The 24,195-nt window shown below is 40.5% G+C and overlaps 1 protein-coding gene across 4 annotated transcripts in view; it reads right to left on the bottom strand.

Moving 5' to 3' along the window:
• The window catches only part of LIN54 (lin-54 DREAM MuvB core complex component), a 40,974-nt gene that overhangs the window by 3,659 nt on the left and 13,120 nt on the right, over positions 1-24,195 (bottom strand). For 3 of the 4 annotated variants that reach the window (XM_069781682.1, XM_069781691.1, XM_069781673.1), the window contains exons 2-12: positions 19,913-20,640; positions 15,067-15,187; positions 12,091-12,236; positions 10,459-10,614; positions 7,896-8,112; positions 7,097-7,170; positions 6,746-6,943; positions 4,815-4,906; positions 3,459-3,530; positions 938-1,040; positions 610-747 (exon numbers count right to left, since the gene is read on the bottom strand). In XM_069781682.1, coding sequence (XP_069637783.1) covers positions 610-747; positions 938-1,040; positions 3,459-3,530; positions 4,815-4,906; positions 6,746-6,943; positions 7,097-7,170; positions 7,896-8,112; positions 10,459-10,614; positions 12,091-12,236; positions 15,067-15,187; positions 19,913-20,605 — 2,010 coding nt within the window. In that variant the 5' untranslated portion in view covers positions 20,606-20,640. The remainder of the gene's footprint in view (positions 1-609; positions 748-937; positions 1,041-3,458; positions 3,531-4,814; positions 4,907-6,745; positions 6,944-7,096; positions 7,171-7,895; positions 8,113-10,458; positions 10,615-12,090; positions 12,237-15,066; positions 15,188-19,912; positions 20,641-24,195) is intronic. The other variant, XM_069781701.1, reaches the window with a different exon arrangement.

Here is a 24,195-nt window from a genome sequence, read left to right as displayed (position 1 = left end):
GAGATCATGTTTTAATCTCTTACCAATTAGCCACTAGAAGAAATGCACAAGTAGTAGTTTTCTCTCTAAATCCTCACCTCAAACTGAGATGCCTTCCCAGAATGTATACTTGAATCAAATGCAAATCAATGGTTTTCCACTCATCGCTTTCTTAAACAGCCTACTGTTTCCAGTGGAATATAGGCTGTTGAGTTATGAGAGAGGTCACTCTGCCACTGTCTCTACATCCAAACTGATCTGTTAGCTGACACAACTTTTGCTTTTGTCTTCCACAGACATGTTCTATCCCACAGCATCTGTGGGATGCTGCTTCAACTCTTCCTAGGGACTTGGTGCAGTAGATTTCTTTAGGAAATACTGCTCTTCAGTAAAGGACAAATCCAAACCTGAGTTCAAAGTTGCTACATGGTTTAAAATGAAACTTATACAACAGAAGTGATCAATTTTGCCACATACATGGCTTTCTACGTGCAAACTGCTGGAAGAAGAGATAACATTATAGCAATAGAAAACATTATAGCAATACAAAAAAAAGACAAAGCAAATCAGAGAAGTCACAGCACTAAAGGGAAAAAGCCAGTATCTTTAAGATGAGATAATGCTTCGTACCTCATAACATTCGCAGTAGTTTTTGAGACATCCCGAGCGTTTACAGTTACACCCTTTGCTGTGTCTCCGATCTGATTCTCCTTCCTTTCCTTTCCCTATTTTGGGCTTGAAGGCTTCAGGGTTTCTGTCAAGGCAGGCCTGTCAATGCAGACCCAAAGGGTCAGTCACTGCATGTGGGGAGCAGAATTCAGAGGTGCAATAAAAGAACTTAAGCCTTGCACGTGGGAAGAGATCAGGGCATTATACACCCACTCTGCCCCACACCATAGCTTCAGAAGACACAAGCTAAATAGCTTTCATCCCAGGGGCAGGGGAAGAGGCCCCTCACCTTTATTGCTTTTTGCCTGTCATTTTCATGGTCCAGGTTGTTATAACAATTTGTACAGTTGCAGTTATTGCAGAATTCACCGTTTGCAAAACAATCACAATACCTGAAACAGAAGATGCAGAAGGCATTTGTAAACGTGACCATTACACTGGCGTTAGTACTGATGACAGTAGCAGAAGTTCCTAGTCTGGTGATATGCACATGCACCAATAAGGGTAAGGGTCATCTTATGCTCAACTCCACATGTAGAAGTGGTATCAGCCTCATTGCAAGGCCTAAATCCTCTAGCGCAGGTCTAGTTATTGTCTAAAGACACAGGTATAGCTCAAGGGTGTCCATCTGAGCTGATGTTCATATAGCACAGGTCCCCATCGCAGCAAGAGAAGCTAATGAGACTTTTTTCTAGGGTAACTCCTGGGTGGCTGACCCATATATTGAGGGCCATCCTGCTGCAGCCACCTCATAACAAGTTCCTGACCCAGCCAGTTAAGTCAGCATTCAGGAGCTCTCATACAGCCAAAACAAAAGGCAAGCAACTGGAATAATCAACAGGCAAACTGACTAACACAGCAATGAGCCTTTTTTTGGTTAATTTTGCCCATAAACTGTTTGCAGCTGTTAACTGAGGCAGAGTTCACCAAAGCTGGGATGGAAGAATAGAAAAGAAATAACAAGTGGTACACCTCATAGGCTTTGAAGCACAGGTAATTAGGGAAAGGATCTGAACGAGGATAAAGCTGTAGAGACTTTTTAAAGGGACAAGTATATGAATAAAAAGCAGCAAATCATTGACAGGAGAAGCCAATCACATTGCCATGCCCCTTATGTACCTCTGCTACCTCCCACCAAAACCAAGATCTCACCAGCCCACAGATCTGATACACCACATACATCCCCAGCTCAAACATGGCTTTGGGTCATGACAAACTCTGGCACATTTCAATGCTTCCAGTACCACCTCCAGCTATAGCTGACGGAAACTGCTGATCCTCTTCAGTTGCTTTTCAAATGCTGCTGGGAGCATATGTTCATATTTAGGAACCCAAACCCTTTTCAAAACTGGCTTCCTGTGGCTTGCCCAGGGTAACACTACAAGAAGAGGATTAGGGTTGCCCTGGAGTCCACTTCAACCCTTTATCTGGTTGAACTGCATTTTGGTGACTTTTAGCATCCTGAATGGTGCCAGGGACAAACTACATCAAAAGCTTTTACAACCTGTAATAGCTCTCTTTTCTGTCCTGTTTAAAATTCAGTAGTAGAATGGTCCTGGTTTCTAAAACAAACAGCACCAGCATCAACCCAGAGCATCAGCAAGCAAATAACTTCTGAGTTCTCTTCTTTGCAGAATAGGCTATGTGCCTACCTTCAACATTCATTTGGGAAAAAGCAGCTCCCCTTCCAGACAGGAAAAGGTTTTGCTAGTGAGAAGGCACCTTTGCCAGAGTGAATTAGCCATTTGCTCTGCACCTATGCCTAGCCACTTAAAGATGTAAATACAGTCATTTACAATAAAAGTTTGTTTCCAAACAGCATTCTGAAGGTGCAAAGCATCACTAGCAATGCCATTATTCTCCCATAATTCCTAGAGCATTCATGTGCCAAAGACTAAAATAAGTGGAAAACCCTAGGCACCTAACATATATTTGGCACTATGAAGTCAGTCATGTATGTTGTAAAACATCTGAGAAAACAGCTACACATCTCCTGTTTACCCTATCTTCTGCGCAACAGACAATTTTGAGGCTAGGAAGCACAGAGCACACCTCCCCACATAGAGGTGGGATGTATTACATGAAAAGAAACCCAAGCTGGAAAGTTTAAACAAACTTAACTTGGGTTCAGGTACTGTTGCACCACTTTCCCTTTGAATAGCACACCAACCATTTCCTCTTCATTGTCTAGAATTCAGGGAACCACAGGTTAATTTCAGTATCTCCTGTTATTGCCCCAAAATCAGTAAACTGACTTTGCCTCAAGTTAAAGAAACTTAGCATCTCCTCAACTTAAAATGCTTTTATGTCAAATTCTTACAAAGACACTGAATGGAATAGCAAAATATCTCATGAGGATGAGAAAGACTCAGACCTATCAGTGAAGAATCACTTGTCTATTCAGACATTTAAGAAAAGATACACAGCCCAATTTTTCTGAAGTACTTGATACAGCATGGTATTACTGGTGTGCTTCACCAAAGTATAGTAGATGCCCACTGATGATACCCTGGGATGTCATTTCACTCATAGCAACAACAACGCAACTGCAGCTGCTGAGTGGAATTGGCTCCACCACGCAACAAGGCTTCAAAGTTAGAAATTTATAAAATGTTAGGGTCCATACAGCTCACAGGAGTTGCAAAATTACATAGGCACTGCAACATCTCCACCAATATCAACAGCAACCTTAAACTGGCATCCAGACATAACATTTCTGACATACTTAAAAACATTATATTCTGATACTTGGCATAAATTTGTGATGTCAAAAATAAGGCTTAAAAAAAACTAAAACAAGCTGTACTTACAATTTCAAACATAGAGACTTGGTACAATTGCAAGGCTTCCTGGGGCGGTTTGCAGATTCAGAAGGAATTATTCTGGGGAGGGCAAAAAAAGTGCATTTATATACGTGCACACTGTTTTATCAGTTTCTTCCCATTTTAAATTCAAGTAAATAGCTCCCAATAAAAACTTTGAAAAAATCTTTATATTCCCCTTGCATTATGTTTTTGTCTGACTGTGTTCAAGTAACTATTATATATAATGCCTTTATATAGTGCCTTTCCAACCCAGAAAGAGCTGAGTTATTTGCTGCAAATCTGGCTGCATGCCTAAAGCAGAAATGAGGCTTAAAGCTAGAGGAAGCATCATAACTGAAAACTGGAATCAGGGAAAACTTCCCCAGAACCCCTCTACATGCAGAGGGACTAGATCCAACCAAGGTTCACACAACATGATTGTGCCTTTCTTTTTGTTCTAGTTAGAATTAATTAAAAAAAAAAAAAGGCAGCTCTGGAATAATGGGAAAGCAAGCCAACGGTATTCAGTTTATAGGTAAATTTTATATCAGACACAGTCTTTAACTGCTCTTAAAACTCAGATTTTATGTCACTAATCGCTTTTGATGAGATTCGTTCCATGCCTATCCAGCAATTTCTGCACGTAATGCCAGGGAGATTAAATCAAACCTATTTGTTTGAATAGCTGCATCTGGATTTGGGATTAGATTACATCAGTTGAGGTTGCAGCAACAAAAAGCACCTTGGCATTTACAATTTCAAGCAAACAATAACATAAAAGGACTGTGCAGAACAGCTAAGCCTGCTGGATTGGCACAGGGAAAATAATATGTGTTAGCCATTATTTTCATCCTTAAAGAAAAAATAGAAGACTAAAAAAAAAACCCAAATCCTCCTATCAGGATCCATTTGGGGCTTTACTTCCATTTTGCTGTTCCGCTGGATTTCTGCATGTGCTAAGTAAGCATCTAGTTCTTATATTGTCCAGCACCTCTTTCCACCAATGTCAAGAAATAGTTGAGGTCTGTACCTCCCAGGTGCTGATGCAAAATGAAGAATGAGCAACAGGGAGCTTTCAGGTCAACTTCCTGCTACACGAGTTCAAAAAAACAGAAAGGAAAACACAGCTTTGATCAAGAGACTGGCTCAATTGTCAGACAGATACATGTCCTTTAGTCAGAGGTAATAACCACACCACAGTATACTTGGTTTTCTTGGAAAATCCCCCAAACCAAACTCCAGCACCTCAGCTCCCACCCTTCCTTATAATGGGACTAAAAGAAGATGCTCATTCAGCAGGCTATACTACAGGTTTGGGTTTTTTTGTTTTGGTTTGGTTTTTATTTTTTGCAAAACACTCACCCATTGAATGGTAGCCGTGCTTGGGACTGGATACTAGATGTCCCTGTAAAGCCAGTGTTGCTTGCTATAGATACATACGATGATTGTTGTAGCTAACAAAACAAAAAGGGTAATGCATAAAATAAATTAGAGTATACACAGAGGATGTGTAGGTAGTTTTAATTAGCTTTCCAGATATTGTTATAAAAATAATATGCTTGCAAGCAGTTTTAGACATTTGTAGAACCTGGACCAGGCAGCAGCCTCCAGTCTCAATACTTAGCATGAAAATATTTCAGATAGTATTTTTGTTCTCTATTACAGTGTCTACATCCATACAGATAATACAGAGACTACACACAGAAATGTTCAGACCACAAACAGTTCCAGCTCTTAAAAAGATGCTCATTTCCCCCCTTCTTTTCCTAAGCAACCCCGCCCCTAAAAGAGCAGGATCACTTCCTGCACAAATTACTTTAGTAGCTTCCTTAATATACAAGCCACTTATTACGGAATTAAATAAAAGCAAGTAAGATGATTCATATTCCAACTTCTCTGCATACCTGGACCCACAGTTTGTTTTTCACATTAAAATAACAAAACCTTATAAGAACCTGCCAAACAACACTGTTTTGGACTACCTTCTTTTGGATTACCTACACGCAGTCATCTTCTCCTGCTGGGACAGGTTCTGAAGACAGATTGGCACATAACATATGGACCTACTGGGGCCAGGCCAAAGGGGACAGATTGTGTCTGGAACACAAAACCTCTGAGGAGAGGTCCAACAAATGGTATTATTTAGTTTAAATTAATATTTGTGGAAGTGGACTGGAAGGACACAGTAAGTCTTCAGGGTCAAACTGCAGCTGTGACAAAACCAGAAGGGAACCAGAAATGAGGTTGGTACCAGTAATGCCATGAGCTGACAGAGTCTTTGTACAGACTGGCTGCTTAGCCTTCAGCAGAACATATCTTTTATTCTCCTTTTCATTCTGAATGTTGGTCAGACCTTGGCAAAGAGCAAAAAACTAGTCCTAGACCTGGGTTTGTGTGACTGGTACCCCTTGCTCCTGACCACTGGTAACGTGGTTAGCGTAACTAACACCATTTTATAATGCAAGCAGCCATTCTCTGTGACCAAGCGAGTCACATATTCATTCCCTTTCCCCTCATTCTCAGGCCCTGAAGGTCCTGTGAACCAAGTAGACAAACCAAACAGATTTCTTCTTCCCCTCACTACTGGCCTCAAGATTCCTGGGCACAAGGCCAATTACTCCCTTCCTTACTGGCCCTGAAGGTCTCAGGCACCCAGACAACCAGGTGGTGGTGATGACCCTGTCACAGAACAGGGAAACCTACCAGCACACAGAGCACTGTCTATGAAATCAAGCAGTTACAAGTCTTAAGTGAGGAACTTGGACAGAAACTGCTGCTGGACAGCGAGACCTGTGACACCCCCCCCCCCCCCCCCCCGCCCATGACCAGGGATGCCTCCACTGATATCTGCTTCCTCCAAGGATTGAGTGAATGACTCATTCTTTTATATGATTTTTGAGTCTAGATTATTATTGCTATATTGATAAAGCAAACCATGTGTTAAGATCTGACCCAATCTGCAGAGGGTCTAGGCAATTAGAAATTATAAGTTGTATTACAAATTCTGTACTACGCTACTTACAAAATTGTATTACACTGATTCTGCTTACAGAAACCCTGTGCTATTCTGATTATAAATTCTACGCTATGCTAATCAAAAAACCCTGTTAGGTAAATAAAGCTTTAATTGTAACTACAATTCAGTGCCATCATCATTCTGCCAAGGATCCCTAAAAAAACCTGTCTGTCCCCTTAGCATCATGCAACAGTTCAGAAGCAAGAACCTTTAAGTTCTTGGCAGTATGTTCCACAACAGCACTATTTCCTTATTTAGCTCTGGGTTAACACCATACCTGTGTGACATACTGAGCTGGAAGGACTGCATACCCGACATTTCCTGTGCCAGGTGCTGGTGCCAGTACAGTGCCTGGTGGGAGGTTAGTGAGGTTGGGCTGTATCTGTGGCAGTGGAGTGGCTGGCATAATAAGTCTTTGTTGAGGCTGACTAGTAGTAACTATCTGGGAAGTTGGGTTGATCGGTTTGGGCACCACCTGGAGAGAAAAGAGGTATTTATGAAATCATTGTTTTGTTGATTCAGAATGTACTTTTATTAATAGACCATTTCATTACAGTGCTGAAACTGGACTTGTTTTTTTCCATCCAGCCAAAATAAATCAGGAATATGCTTTTTACATTTAGCTTACCTGTTTCACAGTCTGTGCTGGCACTATGGGAACAGACATCCGCACTGGGGTCGCATTCACCACCACTGGCTTTGCTAGCATCAAGAAACAACATCACATTAACACACACTATTCACTCAAAGTTCACAGTTCAGTCCTCCAGACTTTCATATGTGCATAACGCAAAGGTACTTAATACTGCAACTATGCACTGAGATTAATTTACCAAACTCATGGCACATTAACACTGAAGTCTAAATAACACCTTTGTAAACAGGTATTTGGCACAAGAGTGTGTGCACATGTTTCACAGCAATGGCTTAAAAACCAGCTTGGGTTCAGAGCTCCTCTGGACACTGGATTTCCTTTGGCAAGAGGAGAATACAAAAAACACAGCTTAGTTTGAAATCTTTTATTCCATCCCAGCTCTAGAAAGCATGGACAGAAACATCTGGTGCTTCTAAAGCATTTTACATGGAAGGATCTTCACGTTGCAGGAGTTTTGGCAATATGTTTGTGGGCTGCCCTGTCTTCATACTTTTTATACAGAGGATCTGGGACATGCCACGAGTCACCCACAAAGCCGATAAACTAGGGAAAAGCAACCTAAAATGCTCCAAGAATTCAGGCCCAACTACAAAGCAAGTTGACACAGAGGAGCATTTCCACAGACAAACCAAAGGTAACAGTAGAATATGAAAACCAAGTACATCTAGCAGTCTTCATAGATCTCTTATATACTCATTTTAATCCTTACAAAACAAACACAAAAAACCCCCAAGAAAGTTACTTCAGACAATATATTAGCACAAGCACTTACCCTGTTGAAGAGGCTGTGTATTCGTACTGGGATTTTGACTGGCCGATTGCGTTGAACTATTCGCTGTTGTGGCAGTAACAAGTCTGACATAATGGAACTTGCTTCCAGGTACCTGAATCTGCTGAACATTGGGTGCAGTTGCCAAGGGAATAATTGTCTTAAATTGAGATGTACCCACTCCTCCTACAGTAATGGTCTGCACTGCTGATTTCACAGCCTGTTAAGCCAACACAGACAGCACAAAGTTACTTGTACAAAGGCAGAAAAAACATCAGTGTGTTTACTCCTGAATTTGTTAGCGAGCAACTCTTTACTCCATTTGTATCCTTGAGAAGCAAGTCAGTTATCCCCATTTTTGCTTTCAAGAGTAAAACAGATGCAAAGAGATTAAATGCCTCTCAACAGCTCAGAGCAAACTCAGCTCCATTTTCAATGCTCTACACCAAACACCAGAGTAAACTAATATTTACATGAGTGGGGTGATTCAGTCCACTTCCCCAGATACAATGTCTGCCAAAACCACTTCAGGTGACTACAGAGAACATTACTCAGTTTGTATTCAAAATCAAGCAATGAACAAACCTAAAAATATTCCTACTAATAAAAACATGCTGTAAGAATTTGCAGAACTGTTCATGCTGGACTGTGGCATGATTTATCTCTGGGTGTACAGTTACATCCTGTTAAGACAGTTTGCAATTAATACACAGAAATCACTCTGCAGCCCTTGAGAAGGAAATGGAACAGAGTCCATAAACTGACAGCTGAAGATATGAGAAAGAGGGCACAAGCTGTGAAACGAAAGCAGCAAGAACAATGAAGAGTAACAAAACAAATTTATTCAGAAAAAAAGCAAAAAGGGAAAAGAAAGGGAGTTTGGCAGACCTGTGCTACCTCACAGCTGGAATAAAGGTACATCTGGAATTTGCAAGACTTTATCTTTCCAATTTCTCTCAAACTACAAACTGGTAACAAGCAAGTGTTTATTTTATTTATACATATTCATAAGTGTACCGGTTTGATAACAGCCTCTTTTTCCAGCCTTGCTGACAACCTCAAACCTTGGTTTATTCCTCCTTTTTCTCCTTCCATCTAACTTCTTTTGGAGGTCAGCTTTTCATTCTTAGTATCTTTTAATATCAATATTAAATGTATCATTGTCCTTGGCATTAAGTTTCAGTATTAAATTTTGTTGATAGTATGATGTGACTTCTTATTAAAACATTTTCGCAGCTCCCCAGCTTTCAGCGACTATACAAACGAAATCTCAATTTGCACATATGTCGCTGGAAATATAAGCCTGGTCTTTTAAGAGGTGTTTTCTTGAGAATTTTTTTTTTTAATATACTGAAACCTCAACAAGCCAGAGCAATTCAAAATAAGCACTATCTGCAAGCACAGTCACAGCCTAACTGTTATCATAGGGAGACCAGCATGGGCAAAGTTCCCTCTAGCACACAAATTAGTGGCTGCCATCCAAGGACAACTGGGAAAATTGTAAAATTCAAGTGACAGTTCTTCTAGGTGCATGTACTTGAGCCCAGTGATGACAGGTGAAACCCTTTTGTTGTGTCAGACAGCTCTCAATCAGAACTCAGTACACGTACCACACAGCCATCTCCGTTTTGTCACTTAGGGTGCCTGCATTAGAGTGACATAACCTTTTAACAACTGTTTCAAAAAGACAGTTTTGCCAGTTCTACTCCGGAAAAAAAAAATTCAAATCATGCTATTGTCCACATCCACATATCAGCATTCAATTTATCACCTGTATTGGTAAGACAAGACTGGCAAAATCTGTCCCGAGTCTCTGGTCTCGTGCTGTACATGCAGCTGTGTCCACTCCCTGCTACATCCACTCTGGTTATTTACACTCATATGCATCCCTTCATGTTTACCAAAACAGGAATACAGACATTAAGATAGAAAAAGATTCCCCTAAGACTACAAAAGAGGAAAAAATAAGAACCATGGTTTGTAAGAAAGGTTAGTTTTGCATTGTTATTCATTAATGCAAATCAATTTATCAAAGCTATTATGGAAAACCCTGATATTTTTCTAGAAATGAGACACAGGAAATTAATAATTTCTAATTCTATAGGTCTCAGACCATGGTGTCTTGCTTATGCAGACCTCTACCACAAGAACATGAACTCCATTGTTGCAAACCTCAGAAACACCTGGAAAGCAGCCCTACATAGTGGCATGAAAACACTGGTAGAAGAGAGAGAACTACCCAAAGAACTCTTCCTCATGCCATAGGGAGCCTTTCAGATGACTTGGGAGATTCAGTATACAGGGATGAGAACTTGCACCAAGCAGGGCTTTCCAGGTTGGAAAGCTGCTTTCTAACAGCATGCCCTTGTATGGGCTTGCAATGGTTTGCACCCCTCGACTGAAGAAGCACATGCTCCTCAGGGCAACGCTTTTGCCAATTCTTAAGCAAACACCATTACAAGAATACCTTGGGACCGACCACTGCCAATTTGCGGTTCAACACTCCAGTTTCCCGCAAGCAATGAGACAGAGACCGGCTAGAAGACAAAGGAAAGTCAGTCTGTACCTGGGCGGTTGTGTGGTTGACTATAGCCTTCCCAGGGGAGGAGGGTGCTGACTGCTGCACTGTGAGGATCTGCTGTCCTAACGCTACATTCAGTGGGACGCCCACCGTCTTCTGGGGGGAGTTGGGAGGCTGGGAGGCCACTGACACCACTGTTAGCTGCTTGGCAAAACAAAGAAGCAGTTTAAATCTCTGCACAGGATAAAAGACCCTGTACATATACATTCCCCTCCTTGTGAAAGTACAGTTCTCCATCAGTACAAAGAGTTCTTTCTGTGAACAAGGGTGCTGTATTTTATCAGAACTCACATGGGTCCAACTGTGCAACAGCAGCACATAGACATGTTAGAAACTTCAAGACATTGCTGGTTTCCAGCACCAAAAGGCCCCTGCTGAAAGCTAGCACAGCTTGGATTAGTTTGTTTCTTTCTTTCTTTTAAGGAAACTAGCCCACTGAAGCCTGAGCACTGTCAGGATAGAGAGCTGGTGGGGGCAGGAAAAAAAAAAATCTCACCTTACACTACTCATTCAGCCAAAGTATAAGAACATCTGTATTTTCAAATCTACTTTCCAGATTCCCATAGAGATCCAGTCTTCTGACCACATTTCTGCAGAGTGCAGTGTTTGACTACTCTATTCTATATAGTCACACCCCTTCCAAGGTTGGTTTTCTACTTTTTGTTCTAAATTTCCTTCATGTTTTAAGAAAACTCCCAATTTTTGAAACCATTTCCTTTTAAAAGATACTTAGAATTACTTATCTACAGTAAATTCCTTAGGGTTACATCTTGAGTCTTTTCACTCCCACTTATTGTTAATTTTGATTCTAGATTTATATATTTTTCTTTTTTACTTCTTCCTCATGCTGCTTCCCTCACTAATAATTCTCAAACACAAGTCCTTCACTCCATTTGTACAACATTACATAGCTAAAGCATGGCCTAAGAGTATTCTTCACTCTTAGGCTACTTTTTAAACATGATATTTAGCTTGCATGCACTATGCATCTTGCTTGCTCCCCGACTCTTCCTTTCTCCAGCAATATTCCTCTTCTCAAGACAATTTTACCAAATCTAAAATACAAGCGTCATCATGACACTCGTCTGTAACACAGCTAACGATGGATGAGTTACGTTTTCTATCTGTTGCCCACCTGTGCCAATCTCCAGCTCTGTACTTGTCAAGGACCATTGCAAACCTCATTTACTTCAGACATGATGAGGGAAGACTAAATTATCTATGCAGTAGCAGGAAATGGTTAATAAGTGCTGACCTATTAACATCATTGAGGTCTCCTCTTAAACAGCCCGTTGATATTTTATGAAGGCATTAAAAAAAGATACTGTTTAAGCACTTGGCTAAGAGAGAACAGGCTGCTCTCGGAACAGATGCTTAGGGAATGGCAAGAAATGGCAGGAATAGGAAATATGCATTACAGCATTAGTTTACTTCAAACCACATTAAGAGAGCCAACTGCAAAAAAATCTAGCTTAGGCCATTGCTGCAGAGCATTGCGATGTGCAGTGGAGACCCCGGAGCGGCAGGATCATAAACAGCTTGCAGCAAAGACAGAGAGCTCCATTCAGACCACTGTGCAGGAGGGATAGAAGGCTGTAGCCAGAATCAGGGCCTTACCTTATTAGGGGATTTGAGTGGCGAGATAGCTATTTTATTCGGTGTCTGTTGTGTTGTTGTACTCAAAGATGATCCAATGACTCCACTCTCAGAGATCGTTATTGTCTTTGGTGGCGTTCCTGGAGCAGACTGTGAAAGAACCCTACCTATAAACAACAAAGATATCATCAGCTCAAGTTATCCCCGTTTACATTAACATTTAAAGCAAAGTTTTCTCTGCATATCATCCAACTGATCCCTACTTCTGAGAGTATTACCTGGTAGGAAGGACATCGGCATTCTTTAAGTCAGGTTTAGCAACAAAAAAGAAAATAATTGGCATTATTGCAAATAAAAAAGACAGTTCATTCGTGCTTAAAAAAAGCCAAAATGTACATTGAGCTTTCCATGACATTCAGCTGAAAATTCTTTAAAGCCAGGACAGCATCCTGAGGTGCACAGCCCTCCAATACACCTGGGCTGTGCAAGCACCCAGCCAGCTGGAAGTTTCCTAGGAACTTCCTGGGCTGCTGCCAATGTGCAGAGAAACTGAGCATCTGAGGGGGGCTACTTCCTTTTAAAACCTCTGCCATCAGAAACAAGTTGTGTTACAGTGACCAAGAGAAAGGTGTTTGGTCTGTCTATGCTCAACTCTAAGTTCTTTGGGTTTTTTTTTCTTCTTCCTTCTCTGTGTTGGTTGTTGTTTTTTTCACTGCCTAACAGAATATATGACACTCCTGTGAAAATATGGGTGGTGGTGTAACTCTACAATCTATCTGCTTTTACAATGGCAAAAAAGGTTAAGCATCAAAACCAGCAGCTCCAAATCATGAAGTCAACCTTAGGAATATTGCAAAACTCCCAGAATGGAAAACAGATTTTTTTCTTTTTTTTCATACTTCTAAGTTTCTTTCCAAAGAGTGCTTGACTACTGAGCTTTCCTCTGCTGCACTTTAGCTCAGACTCATTTCTGTCATAGCTTCTCTGTCACCCATTCTCTTGTACTACATTTATCAAAATAAGAAACAAACACGCATCAGCATAACTTTTCCATCCAAAACCAACCAGTGGCATGACAATTAAGTCAACTACAACTAACACAAAAAAGTATCATCCTCACTGAAAGCCGTCTTCCTCTGAGGTGTACATGCTCTAAAATAACCTTCACTTTTGTGCAGCCTAAGTAACAGTGCAGATAATTGCCAGCAGCTGCTAAAGCCACATGCAACCTGAAAAGTGTCAGAATCTGTGGAAATTTTACCATCTACAGTATTCGATGCTTTGAGTTTGTTTCTTTCTGGTGACAGCTTTCCCTTTCTCACTACATCCCCTCTGCGTCCCTTGGCATCAGCTTCCTAAACAGAATCTGGCTGCTTATATTCACCAGTCTTTCAAATCTACAACTTCCACCTCAGTTTGCAGAAATTTCCAGGCAATTAAAAATATTTATCAGATTCATAAAAATACACATACGAAATCAAAATGCAACACACAAATGTTACGCCTTCCCCCAAATGATGCGAGCCTCTCAAAGCCAGCAAGCTGTGCTAGCTGTTTGAGATGGCAAGAGGAAAAGCAGATGTTTAAAAATATTTCCCTCTCAATTAAAGAGGCATCTTTACCTCCTAGTGATGCTTCTCTCACAGGCTCAAGGACAGGGACTCCTGATTTTCCAACGTATTTATTTAAAAGCTAGAAGTTTGTTTATTTTGTAACATACCTGCTTGTCAATATTACATAGGCATGTTTTGATTTGGACATTTCCCTTCATTCTGGAGGCAGCAAACTTAAAAACATACTCTTGTTAGTATTATTTTTGTTGTGGTTCCTTACGATTTACCAATTTTCATGTATTGCCAAGATGAAAATATAATGCAGCTCCAAGGGGCTCCTTTCAGGGTTTTTAAAGTTTTTGAGTTGGGTTTTTTGTTTGCTTGTTTTTTTCTTAAACAAACAGCTTAATTCAAATATTTATAAACACAGTGAAGCAATCTTCTTATTCACAGGTCTGTACATTTGGTAGGGAATTGTTTGAGAAAGGGGAGAAACTGGGGAGTGAGATGGGGAATCCCTCTTTCACTTGAAACATGAATCAGGCTTCAGGGTGCACGCAGCCTGACAACTCAAGGAAAAGATTACATTTCAGTTATGTGCCATTCACTTCTATCTATCAAAGTTTTGAATATACGAGACAGTTGCATTCATTTTTAAAACCAGCTCAAGTCCCAGTTCTGTAAAGGCTTTGTTTATGTGGAAAAAGGATTTTAGGCCTACTTGGGTTGGTCAATCTGGAACCAGTTGAAAGATACCTGTGTAAGCTCTGAAGACAACTCTGGCTTCCTACATTTGTCCTTTTGAGATAATTTACACATCTCAGATGTTACCTGCGTACATGCAATGATACATTTAGCAAGGGACACATCAGTCCCACTGCCATAACAAAGAAATGATTACACTGTGTTTTTTTTCTTTGATTTGGTTTTGTTTTTTTTTTTTAAAGGACACAAACATAGATTTGTTTTCCAAAGAGACGAACCATTTCTTATTTGCCTTAGTTACTTTCTTAGACTCTTCTGGAATGCTTATTTTTGAAGTAGGTGAGGGACATCACAGAAGCAACACAGCTTTATTCACTTTTTTTCATGCAAACATTTTTTCTGTTATTTGCATGTATTACATTTAAGTCCAACTATAAGCAGATTAAAGTAATACAAGAGCATGTGTCTCCTTTTTCCCCTGTGTACTTACATATTGTATCTAGAAATACTTTCTATGAAGTAGCCTTTTCTCTGTCTGTGAGGTATTTTCTTCTCCTCCACAAAATGCAGAAAGTAAAAGCATCTTACAGTAAAAGCAAAATGATCAAACTCTACAATCACAAAGATAATTCTAAACGAGCAAAGTGTAAAGGTACCAACAGACAGAAAAATTTCTAAAATCACCACCTCTTTGAACAGCCTGTATAAAATGGTAAAGCACAAGTCAAAGTAGTACAACCTGCAATGACTGGTGACACTTGAGTGGTCTGCCCTGTAACAGCTTTGCTATTGATTGGTTTTGCAAAGATCAGCTTGGTGATCACCGGGCCAGAAGTTGGGGTTCGGGTCTTCTTTGCAATCTGAAAGATGGAGGAAAAAAGATCTAAAGTAACTTGAGCATTTTGGATCTAAATTATTGTATTGTTAAATACATTAGAAAATAAAAAGGGCAATACTTGCACATATATAAATAGAAGAATAGCTGCTTATCTCGCATTTCACCTCCATTTCTCACTACGGAGAGAACCATGCCACTTTAGAAAACCAGCCACCAAAGTATGATAGCCAAATCCCTTACAGCTTTTTTGTAAGATAACTCTCTGTGCAAACACATCTCACCTTCAGGATGCTGAAATTATTTCTTACATGCCATTGGTCTATATGAAAATGTTAAAATTAAATACACAACTGTTAATATTTGAAGCTTTAAAAAAAGTTACTTCTTTTTCAGCCAACCAGGACAAAACTTGTTCCTTGAGTGATTTAAATATGACAACTACGGTTCTGAAACATCCCTTGAGCTATTCTGACATAGCAGCACACTTTTATCCTGCAAATGGGAAAACAGCATTCTGCAACAGTTCTCAAAGTACGTGGATCATCAGTCCCTGAAAGTTTTGGGTACCCACTAGCCAAGAATGAATCAGTTGGCTACATCCAGGTACAAGGGGGTCTTTTTCTCCTTCTGTGATCCAGTCTCCTGAAACACAGCTGGACCAGGAATGTGTATGTACAATTCAATAAGACAGATCACTTCAACTTGAAGTCTTTATAAGCAGGGTTTTATAGTCTTGAAAGTCTTAAACAAGATTTCTTCCTCTTTTCCACACTGACAGAAGTTAACTACCAGATGCATTTATCCTAATAGTTTCTATATACTGGCATCCAGCCAGTGAATAGTTCAATTAAGAGGTTGACTTCTTTCAAAGACTGTTTTAACCTGCTGACTGCAGAGGCTGCCTGCAGATGTGGACTATTGCTAGGATTTTCCCCGAGCCCAAGTGAGCGTACCAGAAGGCATTACTGAAGCCCTTACACTTACCCACCCCACAGGTCAGGCCCACACGGCCTCTCCACCACATGTACAGCCACATCCCATGGGCACCAGCCACCAACTCCAGCAGTATCAGAGAGGCACAACATTGTCATTCATGTGGGGAGCCACCCCTCAAAGGCAGAGAACCACCTTTGTTACTCAAGTAGCTAACTGGAGAAATCTCAGTGACATGAAAAGATACAGAGATGACAAGCTACTTTTAACAGCCTGAGAAAGTTGTGAGTGCTTAACTGAAGCAACTGAGTAGGCTGAATGTTATAGTTTCCTACACAAAACTCTATTTATAGAATTTGCTGACTGAAAACACCTCCTTTACAGTAGAGTAACACCAAAACATTCAAAGTATTCAGTAGCACATAACTAATTCCCCAGCTGCCCCACAAAGGGCACACGTGAGGCTGTTTCAGCTCCCAGCAGCACACTCACAGCACGGCTGGGGAAGCCAGAGCTCCCCCCTGCTATGGCACTGGAGCCCTCCAGCCTCCAGTGGAAAGCAAACACTGCCTCCGCATGCCTGAGCTGTGCCCAGCCAAAGGAAGCCAGCGATGAGGAGCTCTGACACTGGGCAGTGCCAGAAAACAGACCTCATTTAAAGGAAGCCATGTGCTGCTCCACAGTTACAGTACAAGTGTTCCTCCGAGGAAACCTCCACCTCAGACCATTGAGAGGTGAAGGTCATTTGCCCAAATATGCTGTACCCAGGCCACATTAGCTGCTTTACAGGTGGCATACAATAGTCAAGGCTTAAAATGAAACAGAGAAGAAAAAAAACCACTCTTTTGGGAGATATATTAACTAAAGCCTTGAAACATAAAGGCTTGTTTGAAGAAGGAAGCTTCATTCACATCCCAGTTTACAAATTTAACTCAAAGCCGTTTTAACATTTCAAGGATTCAGTTCTCTTAGCACATACACAGCTGATAGATGAGCAGACATTTTATCAGTAAATTTTTTGCAAATTTTCACACATTTTAATTTCTGATAAATTCCCCACATTTCACCTGCTTGATTTGAGATTCCCTTTCTGCTGAAATTAATCTTACCTTACAATACCTTATGGCAACTCAACTGCTATTGCTTTTACTCTCTGAAGCGAGGGCAAAGTCTGGCTCATAACATGATCAACATCCAGCAGGAACAGCCAGCTCTGGACAACAGCAGTCGTTTCCCAGTAACAGTCAATAAATGCGCTTAAATGACTTACACGAGTACGTGTAAAATACTAGCTACCCATTAACATGTATTTCAGAAAAAAATGTAAAAGTCCCAAAACGATAGTTGGTCAACACAAGTAGCCCTGCTTCCCTCAGACTCAACTTGCAATATCCTCTTCAGATAAATTCCCCCCTGCTTTTTGGGTGAACTGTCTGTCCACAAAGAAGGAGGTCTAACAATGTGTGAATCTCCTCAGGGCTTAGGAAACATGGCAAAAGTCAAATGTGGTTGGTTATAGGTGAGGAACAGCCCTTAGCCCCCAACTGCAGGCAGTGCACTCCTGCTCTTACTTGCTGCCAAGCGAGCTTTTCTGAGGTTTTTGCCACTGGAGCTGATAACCCCAGCCACCTCTAAAAGCCTTCTAGGCATCAGTGGGAAACTAACTACCCACTTCAGTAGAGACTGGAGAAGCCAGAGGGAATAATCAAGACGCCAGACCACCCCTTTGATGCTTCAGAAAGAGCAAGTTCTCTGGAGCCCTCTGCCATTGCCTGTACTCATCACAAGAAGCTTAACGTTATTTCTCTGCCTATGTAAGCTAAGCATGCTCTCTGCAAGTTACTTTGAATTACACTGCAAAAATATTTCTTGGTGCAACAAGCTCTTCTGTAAGAAAATTATTATATTTAGAAACACACACCAACCTTCTCCCCCCTACAGAGATTTATCTCCCCCTAAAGAGATTTATCTGCAAGCATCTTTATTTAAAGGGTCAATTTGTGTCTTCCTAAGCACTCTCCACTAAATAAGATGAACTAGCAAGTTTCTACTGCTGAACTTTGTTTTCAGCTGTCAAACAGTGTTCTATTCATACAGAAAAAGGCACATGCATACCTCACATTTACTGCTGGATTGAATACCCACATAGCCAGCTACCACAAAGGAGCTAACATACTAGAAATCCACTCCCTAGATGACTTCATGGGAGCTTGTCCATGTAGCCATGCCCTATGTAATTTATATTTGGCATAATATGAAAAATCAGGGACTCTAGAAATAGAAGAGGCAAACAGTACACTTCAGAGAAGATGAAGAAACTGAGCTGCAAATGGGAGTTTGCTCTGAGGTTAGGGAGTGCATGAGGTCACTTTTCCATGATGAGATGAAGCCACAATGATGGCTTAGCAGTTGTCTTGCCATAGTAGCAACAATGCTATGGACACATAGATTTAACTGCTGAAACACAGAGCCAGTTACCACATCAAGACACATTCAAGTTAAACTAGCTTGGTGACAGCAATGGCAATGGGTCTGGACGCCTGGTTGAGAGTCATCTGCAAGGCCAAACTCCTGCTTAGTGCACTTGGACTAAAGCAGTACACCAGCAGGCACATCACTGTTTTTAAGCCTGTACACAGACAGGAGCCAGAGGCTGAAAGCAGATGCACTTGCCCAGTAGTTTTGTCCACACATCCAGGGCAGTGGTTTCAACTAAACTGGGACAAGCTGCCAAGGGACAGTAATAAACCTCTGGATATAGATGAAGCCCAAGGCCCTGCCACATTTACACCCCACAGCCTCATACTTCTAAAACTGTAATCAGAGAGGGAGCCAGATTCCAAGGAACATTTTGCTCAACTGTATCAATTATGACTTTTCTCAAGTGCTGAGATTTCAAATGTCACAATTACAGCAAGGCTAATTGAGTTTTTCTAATGACCTGCAAATTCCCCATGAAAGTGAGGATGTAAGGAGAACTGAAGAGAGTTCTTTGTCATCTAATCTTTTACTAACTCACTTTTCAGCACCAAGTCAAACTGCTGTGCTGCCTTGCATCTGAAATACCTGATTCACGAAGACATAAGAGAGAAGTTACACAAGACCCTTGGGAGGCAGAGAGGCATTCACAGCTTCCTTTTCCACTCACTGAAAGGTTAAGAGGCTTGGTTCTGGCCTGAGGATGATGGGGTAAACGCATGACTTCATTTTCTAAGCCAGGGACTCAAGACATGGATTACCTCCCCTGTCATTCATGATAGGGTAGACCATGAATCTCTTGCTTAGCCTCATATATCTGTCTATCAGTATCTATTAACAAGCTTAGCTAGATTTGAGGCAGACAAGATATACCTTTCTGTTCTTTTTCAAATGCTGGAGAGTTTTTTCAGAGAGTTTATCTAAACAAACTAAACATAATAAGCAGACACTACTCTTTCATAAAGGAGTAAAGCAGCATACACTTTGAACAAAGAACAACAGGCATAGAGTTCTATTCAGTCTTCCTGAAAGCACGTAGAATTTATTTTTATAAAATGAAAATAATGGGAAAATTCTCTTAAAATTTCCTGAATTTTAATAGCTCACTTTCTCTAGGCAAATCCTAAGTTTCTAGACAGTAGCTAGAGGTAAATGGCATAAAATGGTAAATGCATCCACAGATGAAAGCATGGGCTAAGAGCAGCATTGTATTTTTTAACAGAAGGAATAAATGCAAAGGTTGAAAGCAACTGTGTGTCAATCAGTGAAGGAAATGGACAACAGTTGCAGCAACAAAATTGTTTTTAAGATGTTTCATTAACATAACTCACTTTACCTGTACTGTTTTTAATTGCTGGGTCTGCAAAACAGAAGACTGGGCTGCAGTGTTTATCAGCTGACTTCCTTGGGTCAAAGCTGAGACACCAACAACAGGTTTCACTTCTGACCGACCTCCAATAACAACTTTGATCTGCTGGCCTTGTACCTTGGAGTCTCCACCTTGGGCTTGGGATGTGGCCTTCTGTGCCTGCGGGAGCTGGCCATGGGGTAATGCTAAAACAATAGGTTGGCCAGACTTGCCCAAAGTTGTTACAATTAGCTTTTGCCCATCTGGTTTAATACTCTGATTGCCTATTTTAATATCAGCGGTCTTGTTCAGAATAATTTGATTGGCTGATATAGTGACAGGGGTCTGAGCACCAATTTTATGGAGGCCACTTGGAAAGGTAGGCTTTACTACTGCATTCACATCAGTTTTTGGGGTTGTGGTGTTCGCTGTCGTGTCGCCTGAGTGATTGCTGGGTGCAGTAACCGATTCTGTGGTGACTGCAGCTGTAGTCGTAGCTGAGGAGTCGCTGGTGGAACTTATGTTCACTATTTCTTCCAGTTCTGTTTCCATGGGAATAGAATCTCCCATTGGCGACGACACAATAACTGCCTCAATGCTGTCGTCTTCCACCAGAGTTATACCAGTGTCCATTATTTCCTCAGGGAGCAAGCTGTTGACTTCTGCTGAAACCACTTCCATTTTAGCAGTTGTGGCAGTGATGACCAGAGCAGGTACTGCAATAATATTTTAAAAAGTTATTGGCTTCCAGAAAGCATACATTTTCAAAGCTTTATGAATAGTATTACCAAAGAAGAAAATATAGTAGCAGAATTTTTTTCAGACTGAAGGTATTGTGCTCGCACAGGAGATATATAATGAAAAAAATGTTTTCAAATCATAACACATTAAGCTGAATTTACTCTCAGTAAGAATTTATATCAAACCTCTTCAACATCATCCACTGAAGTCAGATCAAGGCACTGACTTGCTGTGGATTACCAGTCCACTCTTGACAACACAGTACACAAAGAAGCAGTGTTCCCCCCACAAGATACAGGCACCTTGTTCAGACATTTAAGCTTACTGGAATATAAAGCAAGAGTTAAACAGCTTTAAAAAAATCCAACAGATGATAATGGCATTTCATATACATGTCAACATTGATTAGCAGGTTATCGTGCCTCAAGAGACTTGTTATCCATACCAGATTTAACAAGTTCATTTTTGCCAAATCCTCATTTTGGAAATCCCAGAAAAAACAAACAACTGTCTAGTGATGGGCTTTAACAACCCCACAAGCTCAATCAACAGCCCACCTACCCCAGGACTGAGCCAAAGCCCTGCCCTTGCAAGATGAACAAATAATTCCTCTATGCTGGCTGTGAAAAGAGCAGTTCATTATTTTTTTTTCTCAATACTCACAAGAAAATGTAATGGCCAAATTCATGATTAATTTGAAACGTGTTCTAAACACAAAACAAAGAACACCATGTGAAAGAGAACAGATTTTTTTTTAAGCTGACTAATAAGACTGACCAATTTATATTAAAGAAAACTCAAACTACAGTGAGATTCAAAGCCAGGGTCACTTCCCACTTGAGAAATCTTAAAGACATTGCTGGAAATGGTCATATCTACCATTCCCACTAAAACCGCATCACTGTCAGAGGCTGAAAACAGATCAGTTTAAGGCATTTTCCCCACTTGCTGACCCCATCAGCATGCTTGGGCACTGGACAGGCAAGCACACTGCATGGGTATGTGTATATACTCTCGAGTACTCATTATAAGCTCAAGAAGACAGTATCCTTGCAAATTCAGTTTCCTACTTGCTAGGAAAAGCATAGCGAGTTATTCATACTAAGCAACATTCATAATTAAGGAACTGTGCCACTAAAAACACTGACCAAATGCTCAGGTGACATTGATTCCTCCAGAGTCATTGTGGTTCCATTTTGCACAGCAGCTAACCAGAGAACAGCTGTATTTCACCCATGAGGTAGAAGGACGGGGAAAATCCCCTGCTATAATCTACCTAGTTTCCATGCTGAGCTCCGGAGGCTGTGCTGGAGCAGTCCATGGCCTTTCTGATCGTGAAGGGTGCAATCCTGATTACCCTCACCTCCCAAGTACAAGTCGTATCAAACTGCCATAATACTCAAGAAGCCCGAGCTGTGAAAGAACTTGTTCAGATGACCGACAGTCAAACTGACACACAGCTCACTTACTGGCAGGCATTTAAAGATACAAAGTTATCTGATGTCACTGCCAGAAATACCTGCTGTCAAAAGCATTTCTCCCAAAGTAATGCCAGTACAGCTTGCAGTGATGCCAGCCCTGGTAAGTAGCGCTAGACAAAACAGCTTACTCCTAAGGACACATTAGTAATAGTATCACACTGCTGTCTTAAAGTCAAATTGGTTAACTGTAGACAAGATTACACAAAAATAGGAATAGTAAAAGCAGACTTTTCAGCATGTGTTAAGGCCACCAGCTCTCCTCCTGAGCTATGTTGGCTTTATTGTCTCCTCATCAACCTGCATGTGCTTGTGTCTTAGATCTTACAACTTCGAACTATTTTGGACAAAAAAACCCCTCATCATCCTGTTCTATACGGACAAGCACAAGGGGCTGGATCCAGAAGTTAGACTCCTAGGGTCAACCACAATCCAAATAATGATTGCCTCCATGTTTGAAAGGAGGGAATCATCTAAATCAGACAGTGGAAAAATCACCAGATTCAGTAATGACAAATAATTTTAAGTTACTTGCTTTTGGTTTGCATTTGTACATGTTATTCCCTAAAAGGTCATTCTTAGTATCTTTTAACAGTATGACTATAAAGTATTTGCATATATTTAAGTAGTTATACAGTTCAACAGTTATTTATATTGTTCATTCTTACCATTTGGTTATGTTATAAAGCCGTAAATGGTTATTAAATACCTATATCTAGTTGAAAGGATATTTATATTAAAATGCACAGAGTCAGGGTTTTAAACAGCATTCTGACCTCAAACAAACCACCTGCAAGTCAGAAAGCAGAAGGAAAAGAAACACACTACATTCAAAACTGGAACAAGAAACTGACAAGTTAAAAGAAAAGAAACATTACACATGGTTACTGGATTAACAGTTTACAGCCATCACATTGGAAAATTTTAGTTATTAGGTCTCATCATTTTACAGTTGGCTTTCATTAATGCGTTCAGGCTAGTGTCATCAACAATAGCAAGAAAAGAACCACAACACAACCCACTTGTTCCATATCTTCATTGCTTATTGGATATGACTGAAAGGTACAGGAAATGCAACAATGAAAATCTCATCCTAGCTATATGAGAGGCTGCTGTCAAAGGCAGCTTCAACATCCCAGCAGATTTTACTTCTAGATATTTAGCCAGGATTTCTCAACAGTTCAGATGTTTATTTTTTTCTAATGCTTTTATACCAAACATGCAGTTTTTCCATTTTTCTAGCTCCTCTACTAAAGTGATTTCCAACAGCAAAAGCATGCCAACCTCTTAAGATTCTAACAGCTTTGAGATCTTCAAGATGGAAGAATTGTTTTAACTATTTAAAAAGACTTGAAAGTTTCCTTTGTTTCAGCAATTAAGCTTTGAGTCTCTTGATAATGCAAGAGCTGTACCTACAACCCCCCCAAAAAAAACACATCAGTAAGTGTTTACAGTTATTTAGCTCAAAACCTGAAGAAAAAGTCTAAACCAAAGAAGTGGATAAGCACACTAGCAGACTGGGGAACTCCACAAAAATTCTAGGATCAGATTACTACATAGATAATTTTAGCCTACAAAATAATGGCCATACAACTACACTAAAAGCTCAAGAAGTTCACATAATGAAGATTTGTTTAGAAAAAAGACTGTCCCAGCATAGCTCAGGACACCCAACCAGCCAAATATATATAAAAAAGATTAGGGACTAAAGCATATCGTCAGTGATGTCTTGGAGCAACAACTTTGAAAAATACGGAATACTGTTAGGAGGACAGGGAGAAAAGCTCATCTTGAGTGAGCCACCACTGATCATCTTACCCACAGCACAGATCTCTATGCTTGATATTCACAAAGAAGAGTCATAAAGGGTAAAGGAGATTTATAACAGAGGATGAAGAATGCCATCATTGTTGGCAAAAATACAGAATGGTGTCTGACAGGTACCTCTGAACTTTGATCTATTTTTCCCTTTTCTGTCACTAGTATGTCAGTGCAGAATCTTTAAGAAACTAACACTGTTAAAGTGTTGAGATTGATTACATCAACACCTTT

The sequence above is a fragment of the Haliaeetus albicilla genome, chromosome 1, assembly GCF_947461875.1.
Source record: "Haliaeetus albicilla chromosome 1, bHalAlb1.1, whole genome shotgun sequence".
Lineage (NCBI taxonomy): Eukaryota > Metazoa > Chordata > Aves > Accipitriformes > Accipitridae > Haliaeetus > Haliaeetus albicilla.
Note: the sequence above shows the minus strand (reverse complement) of the source record. Positions and strands in the feature narration are given on the sequence as shown.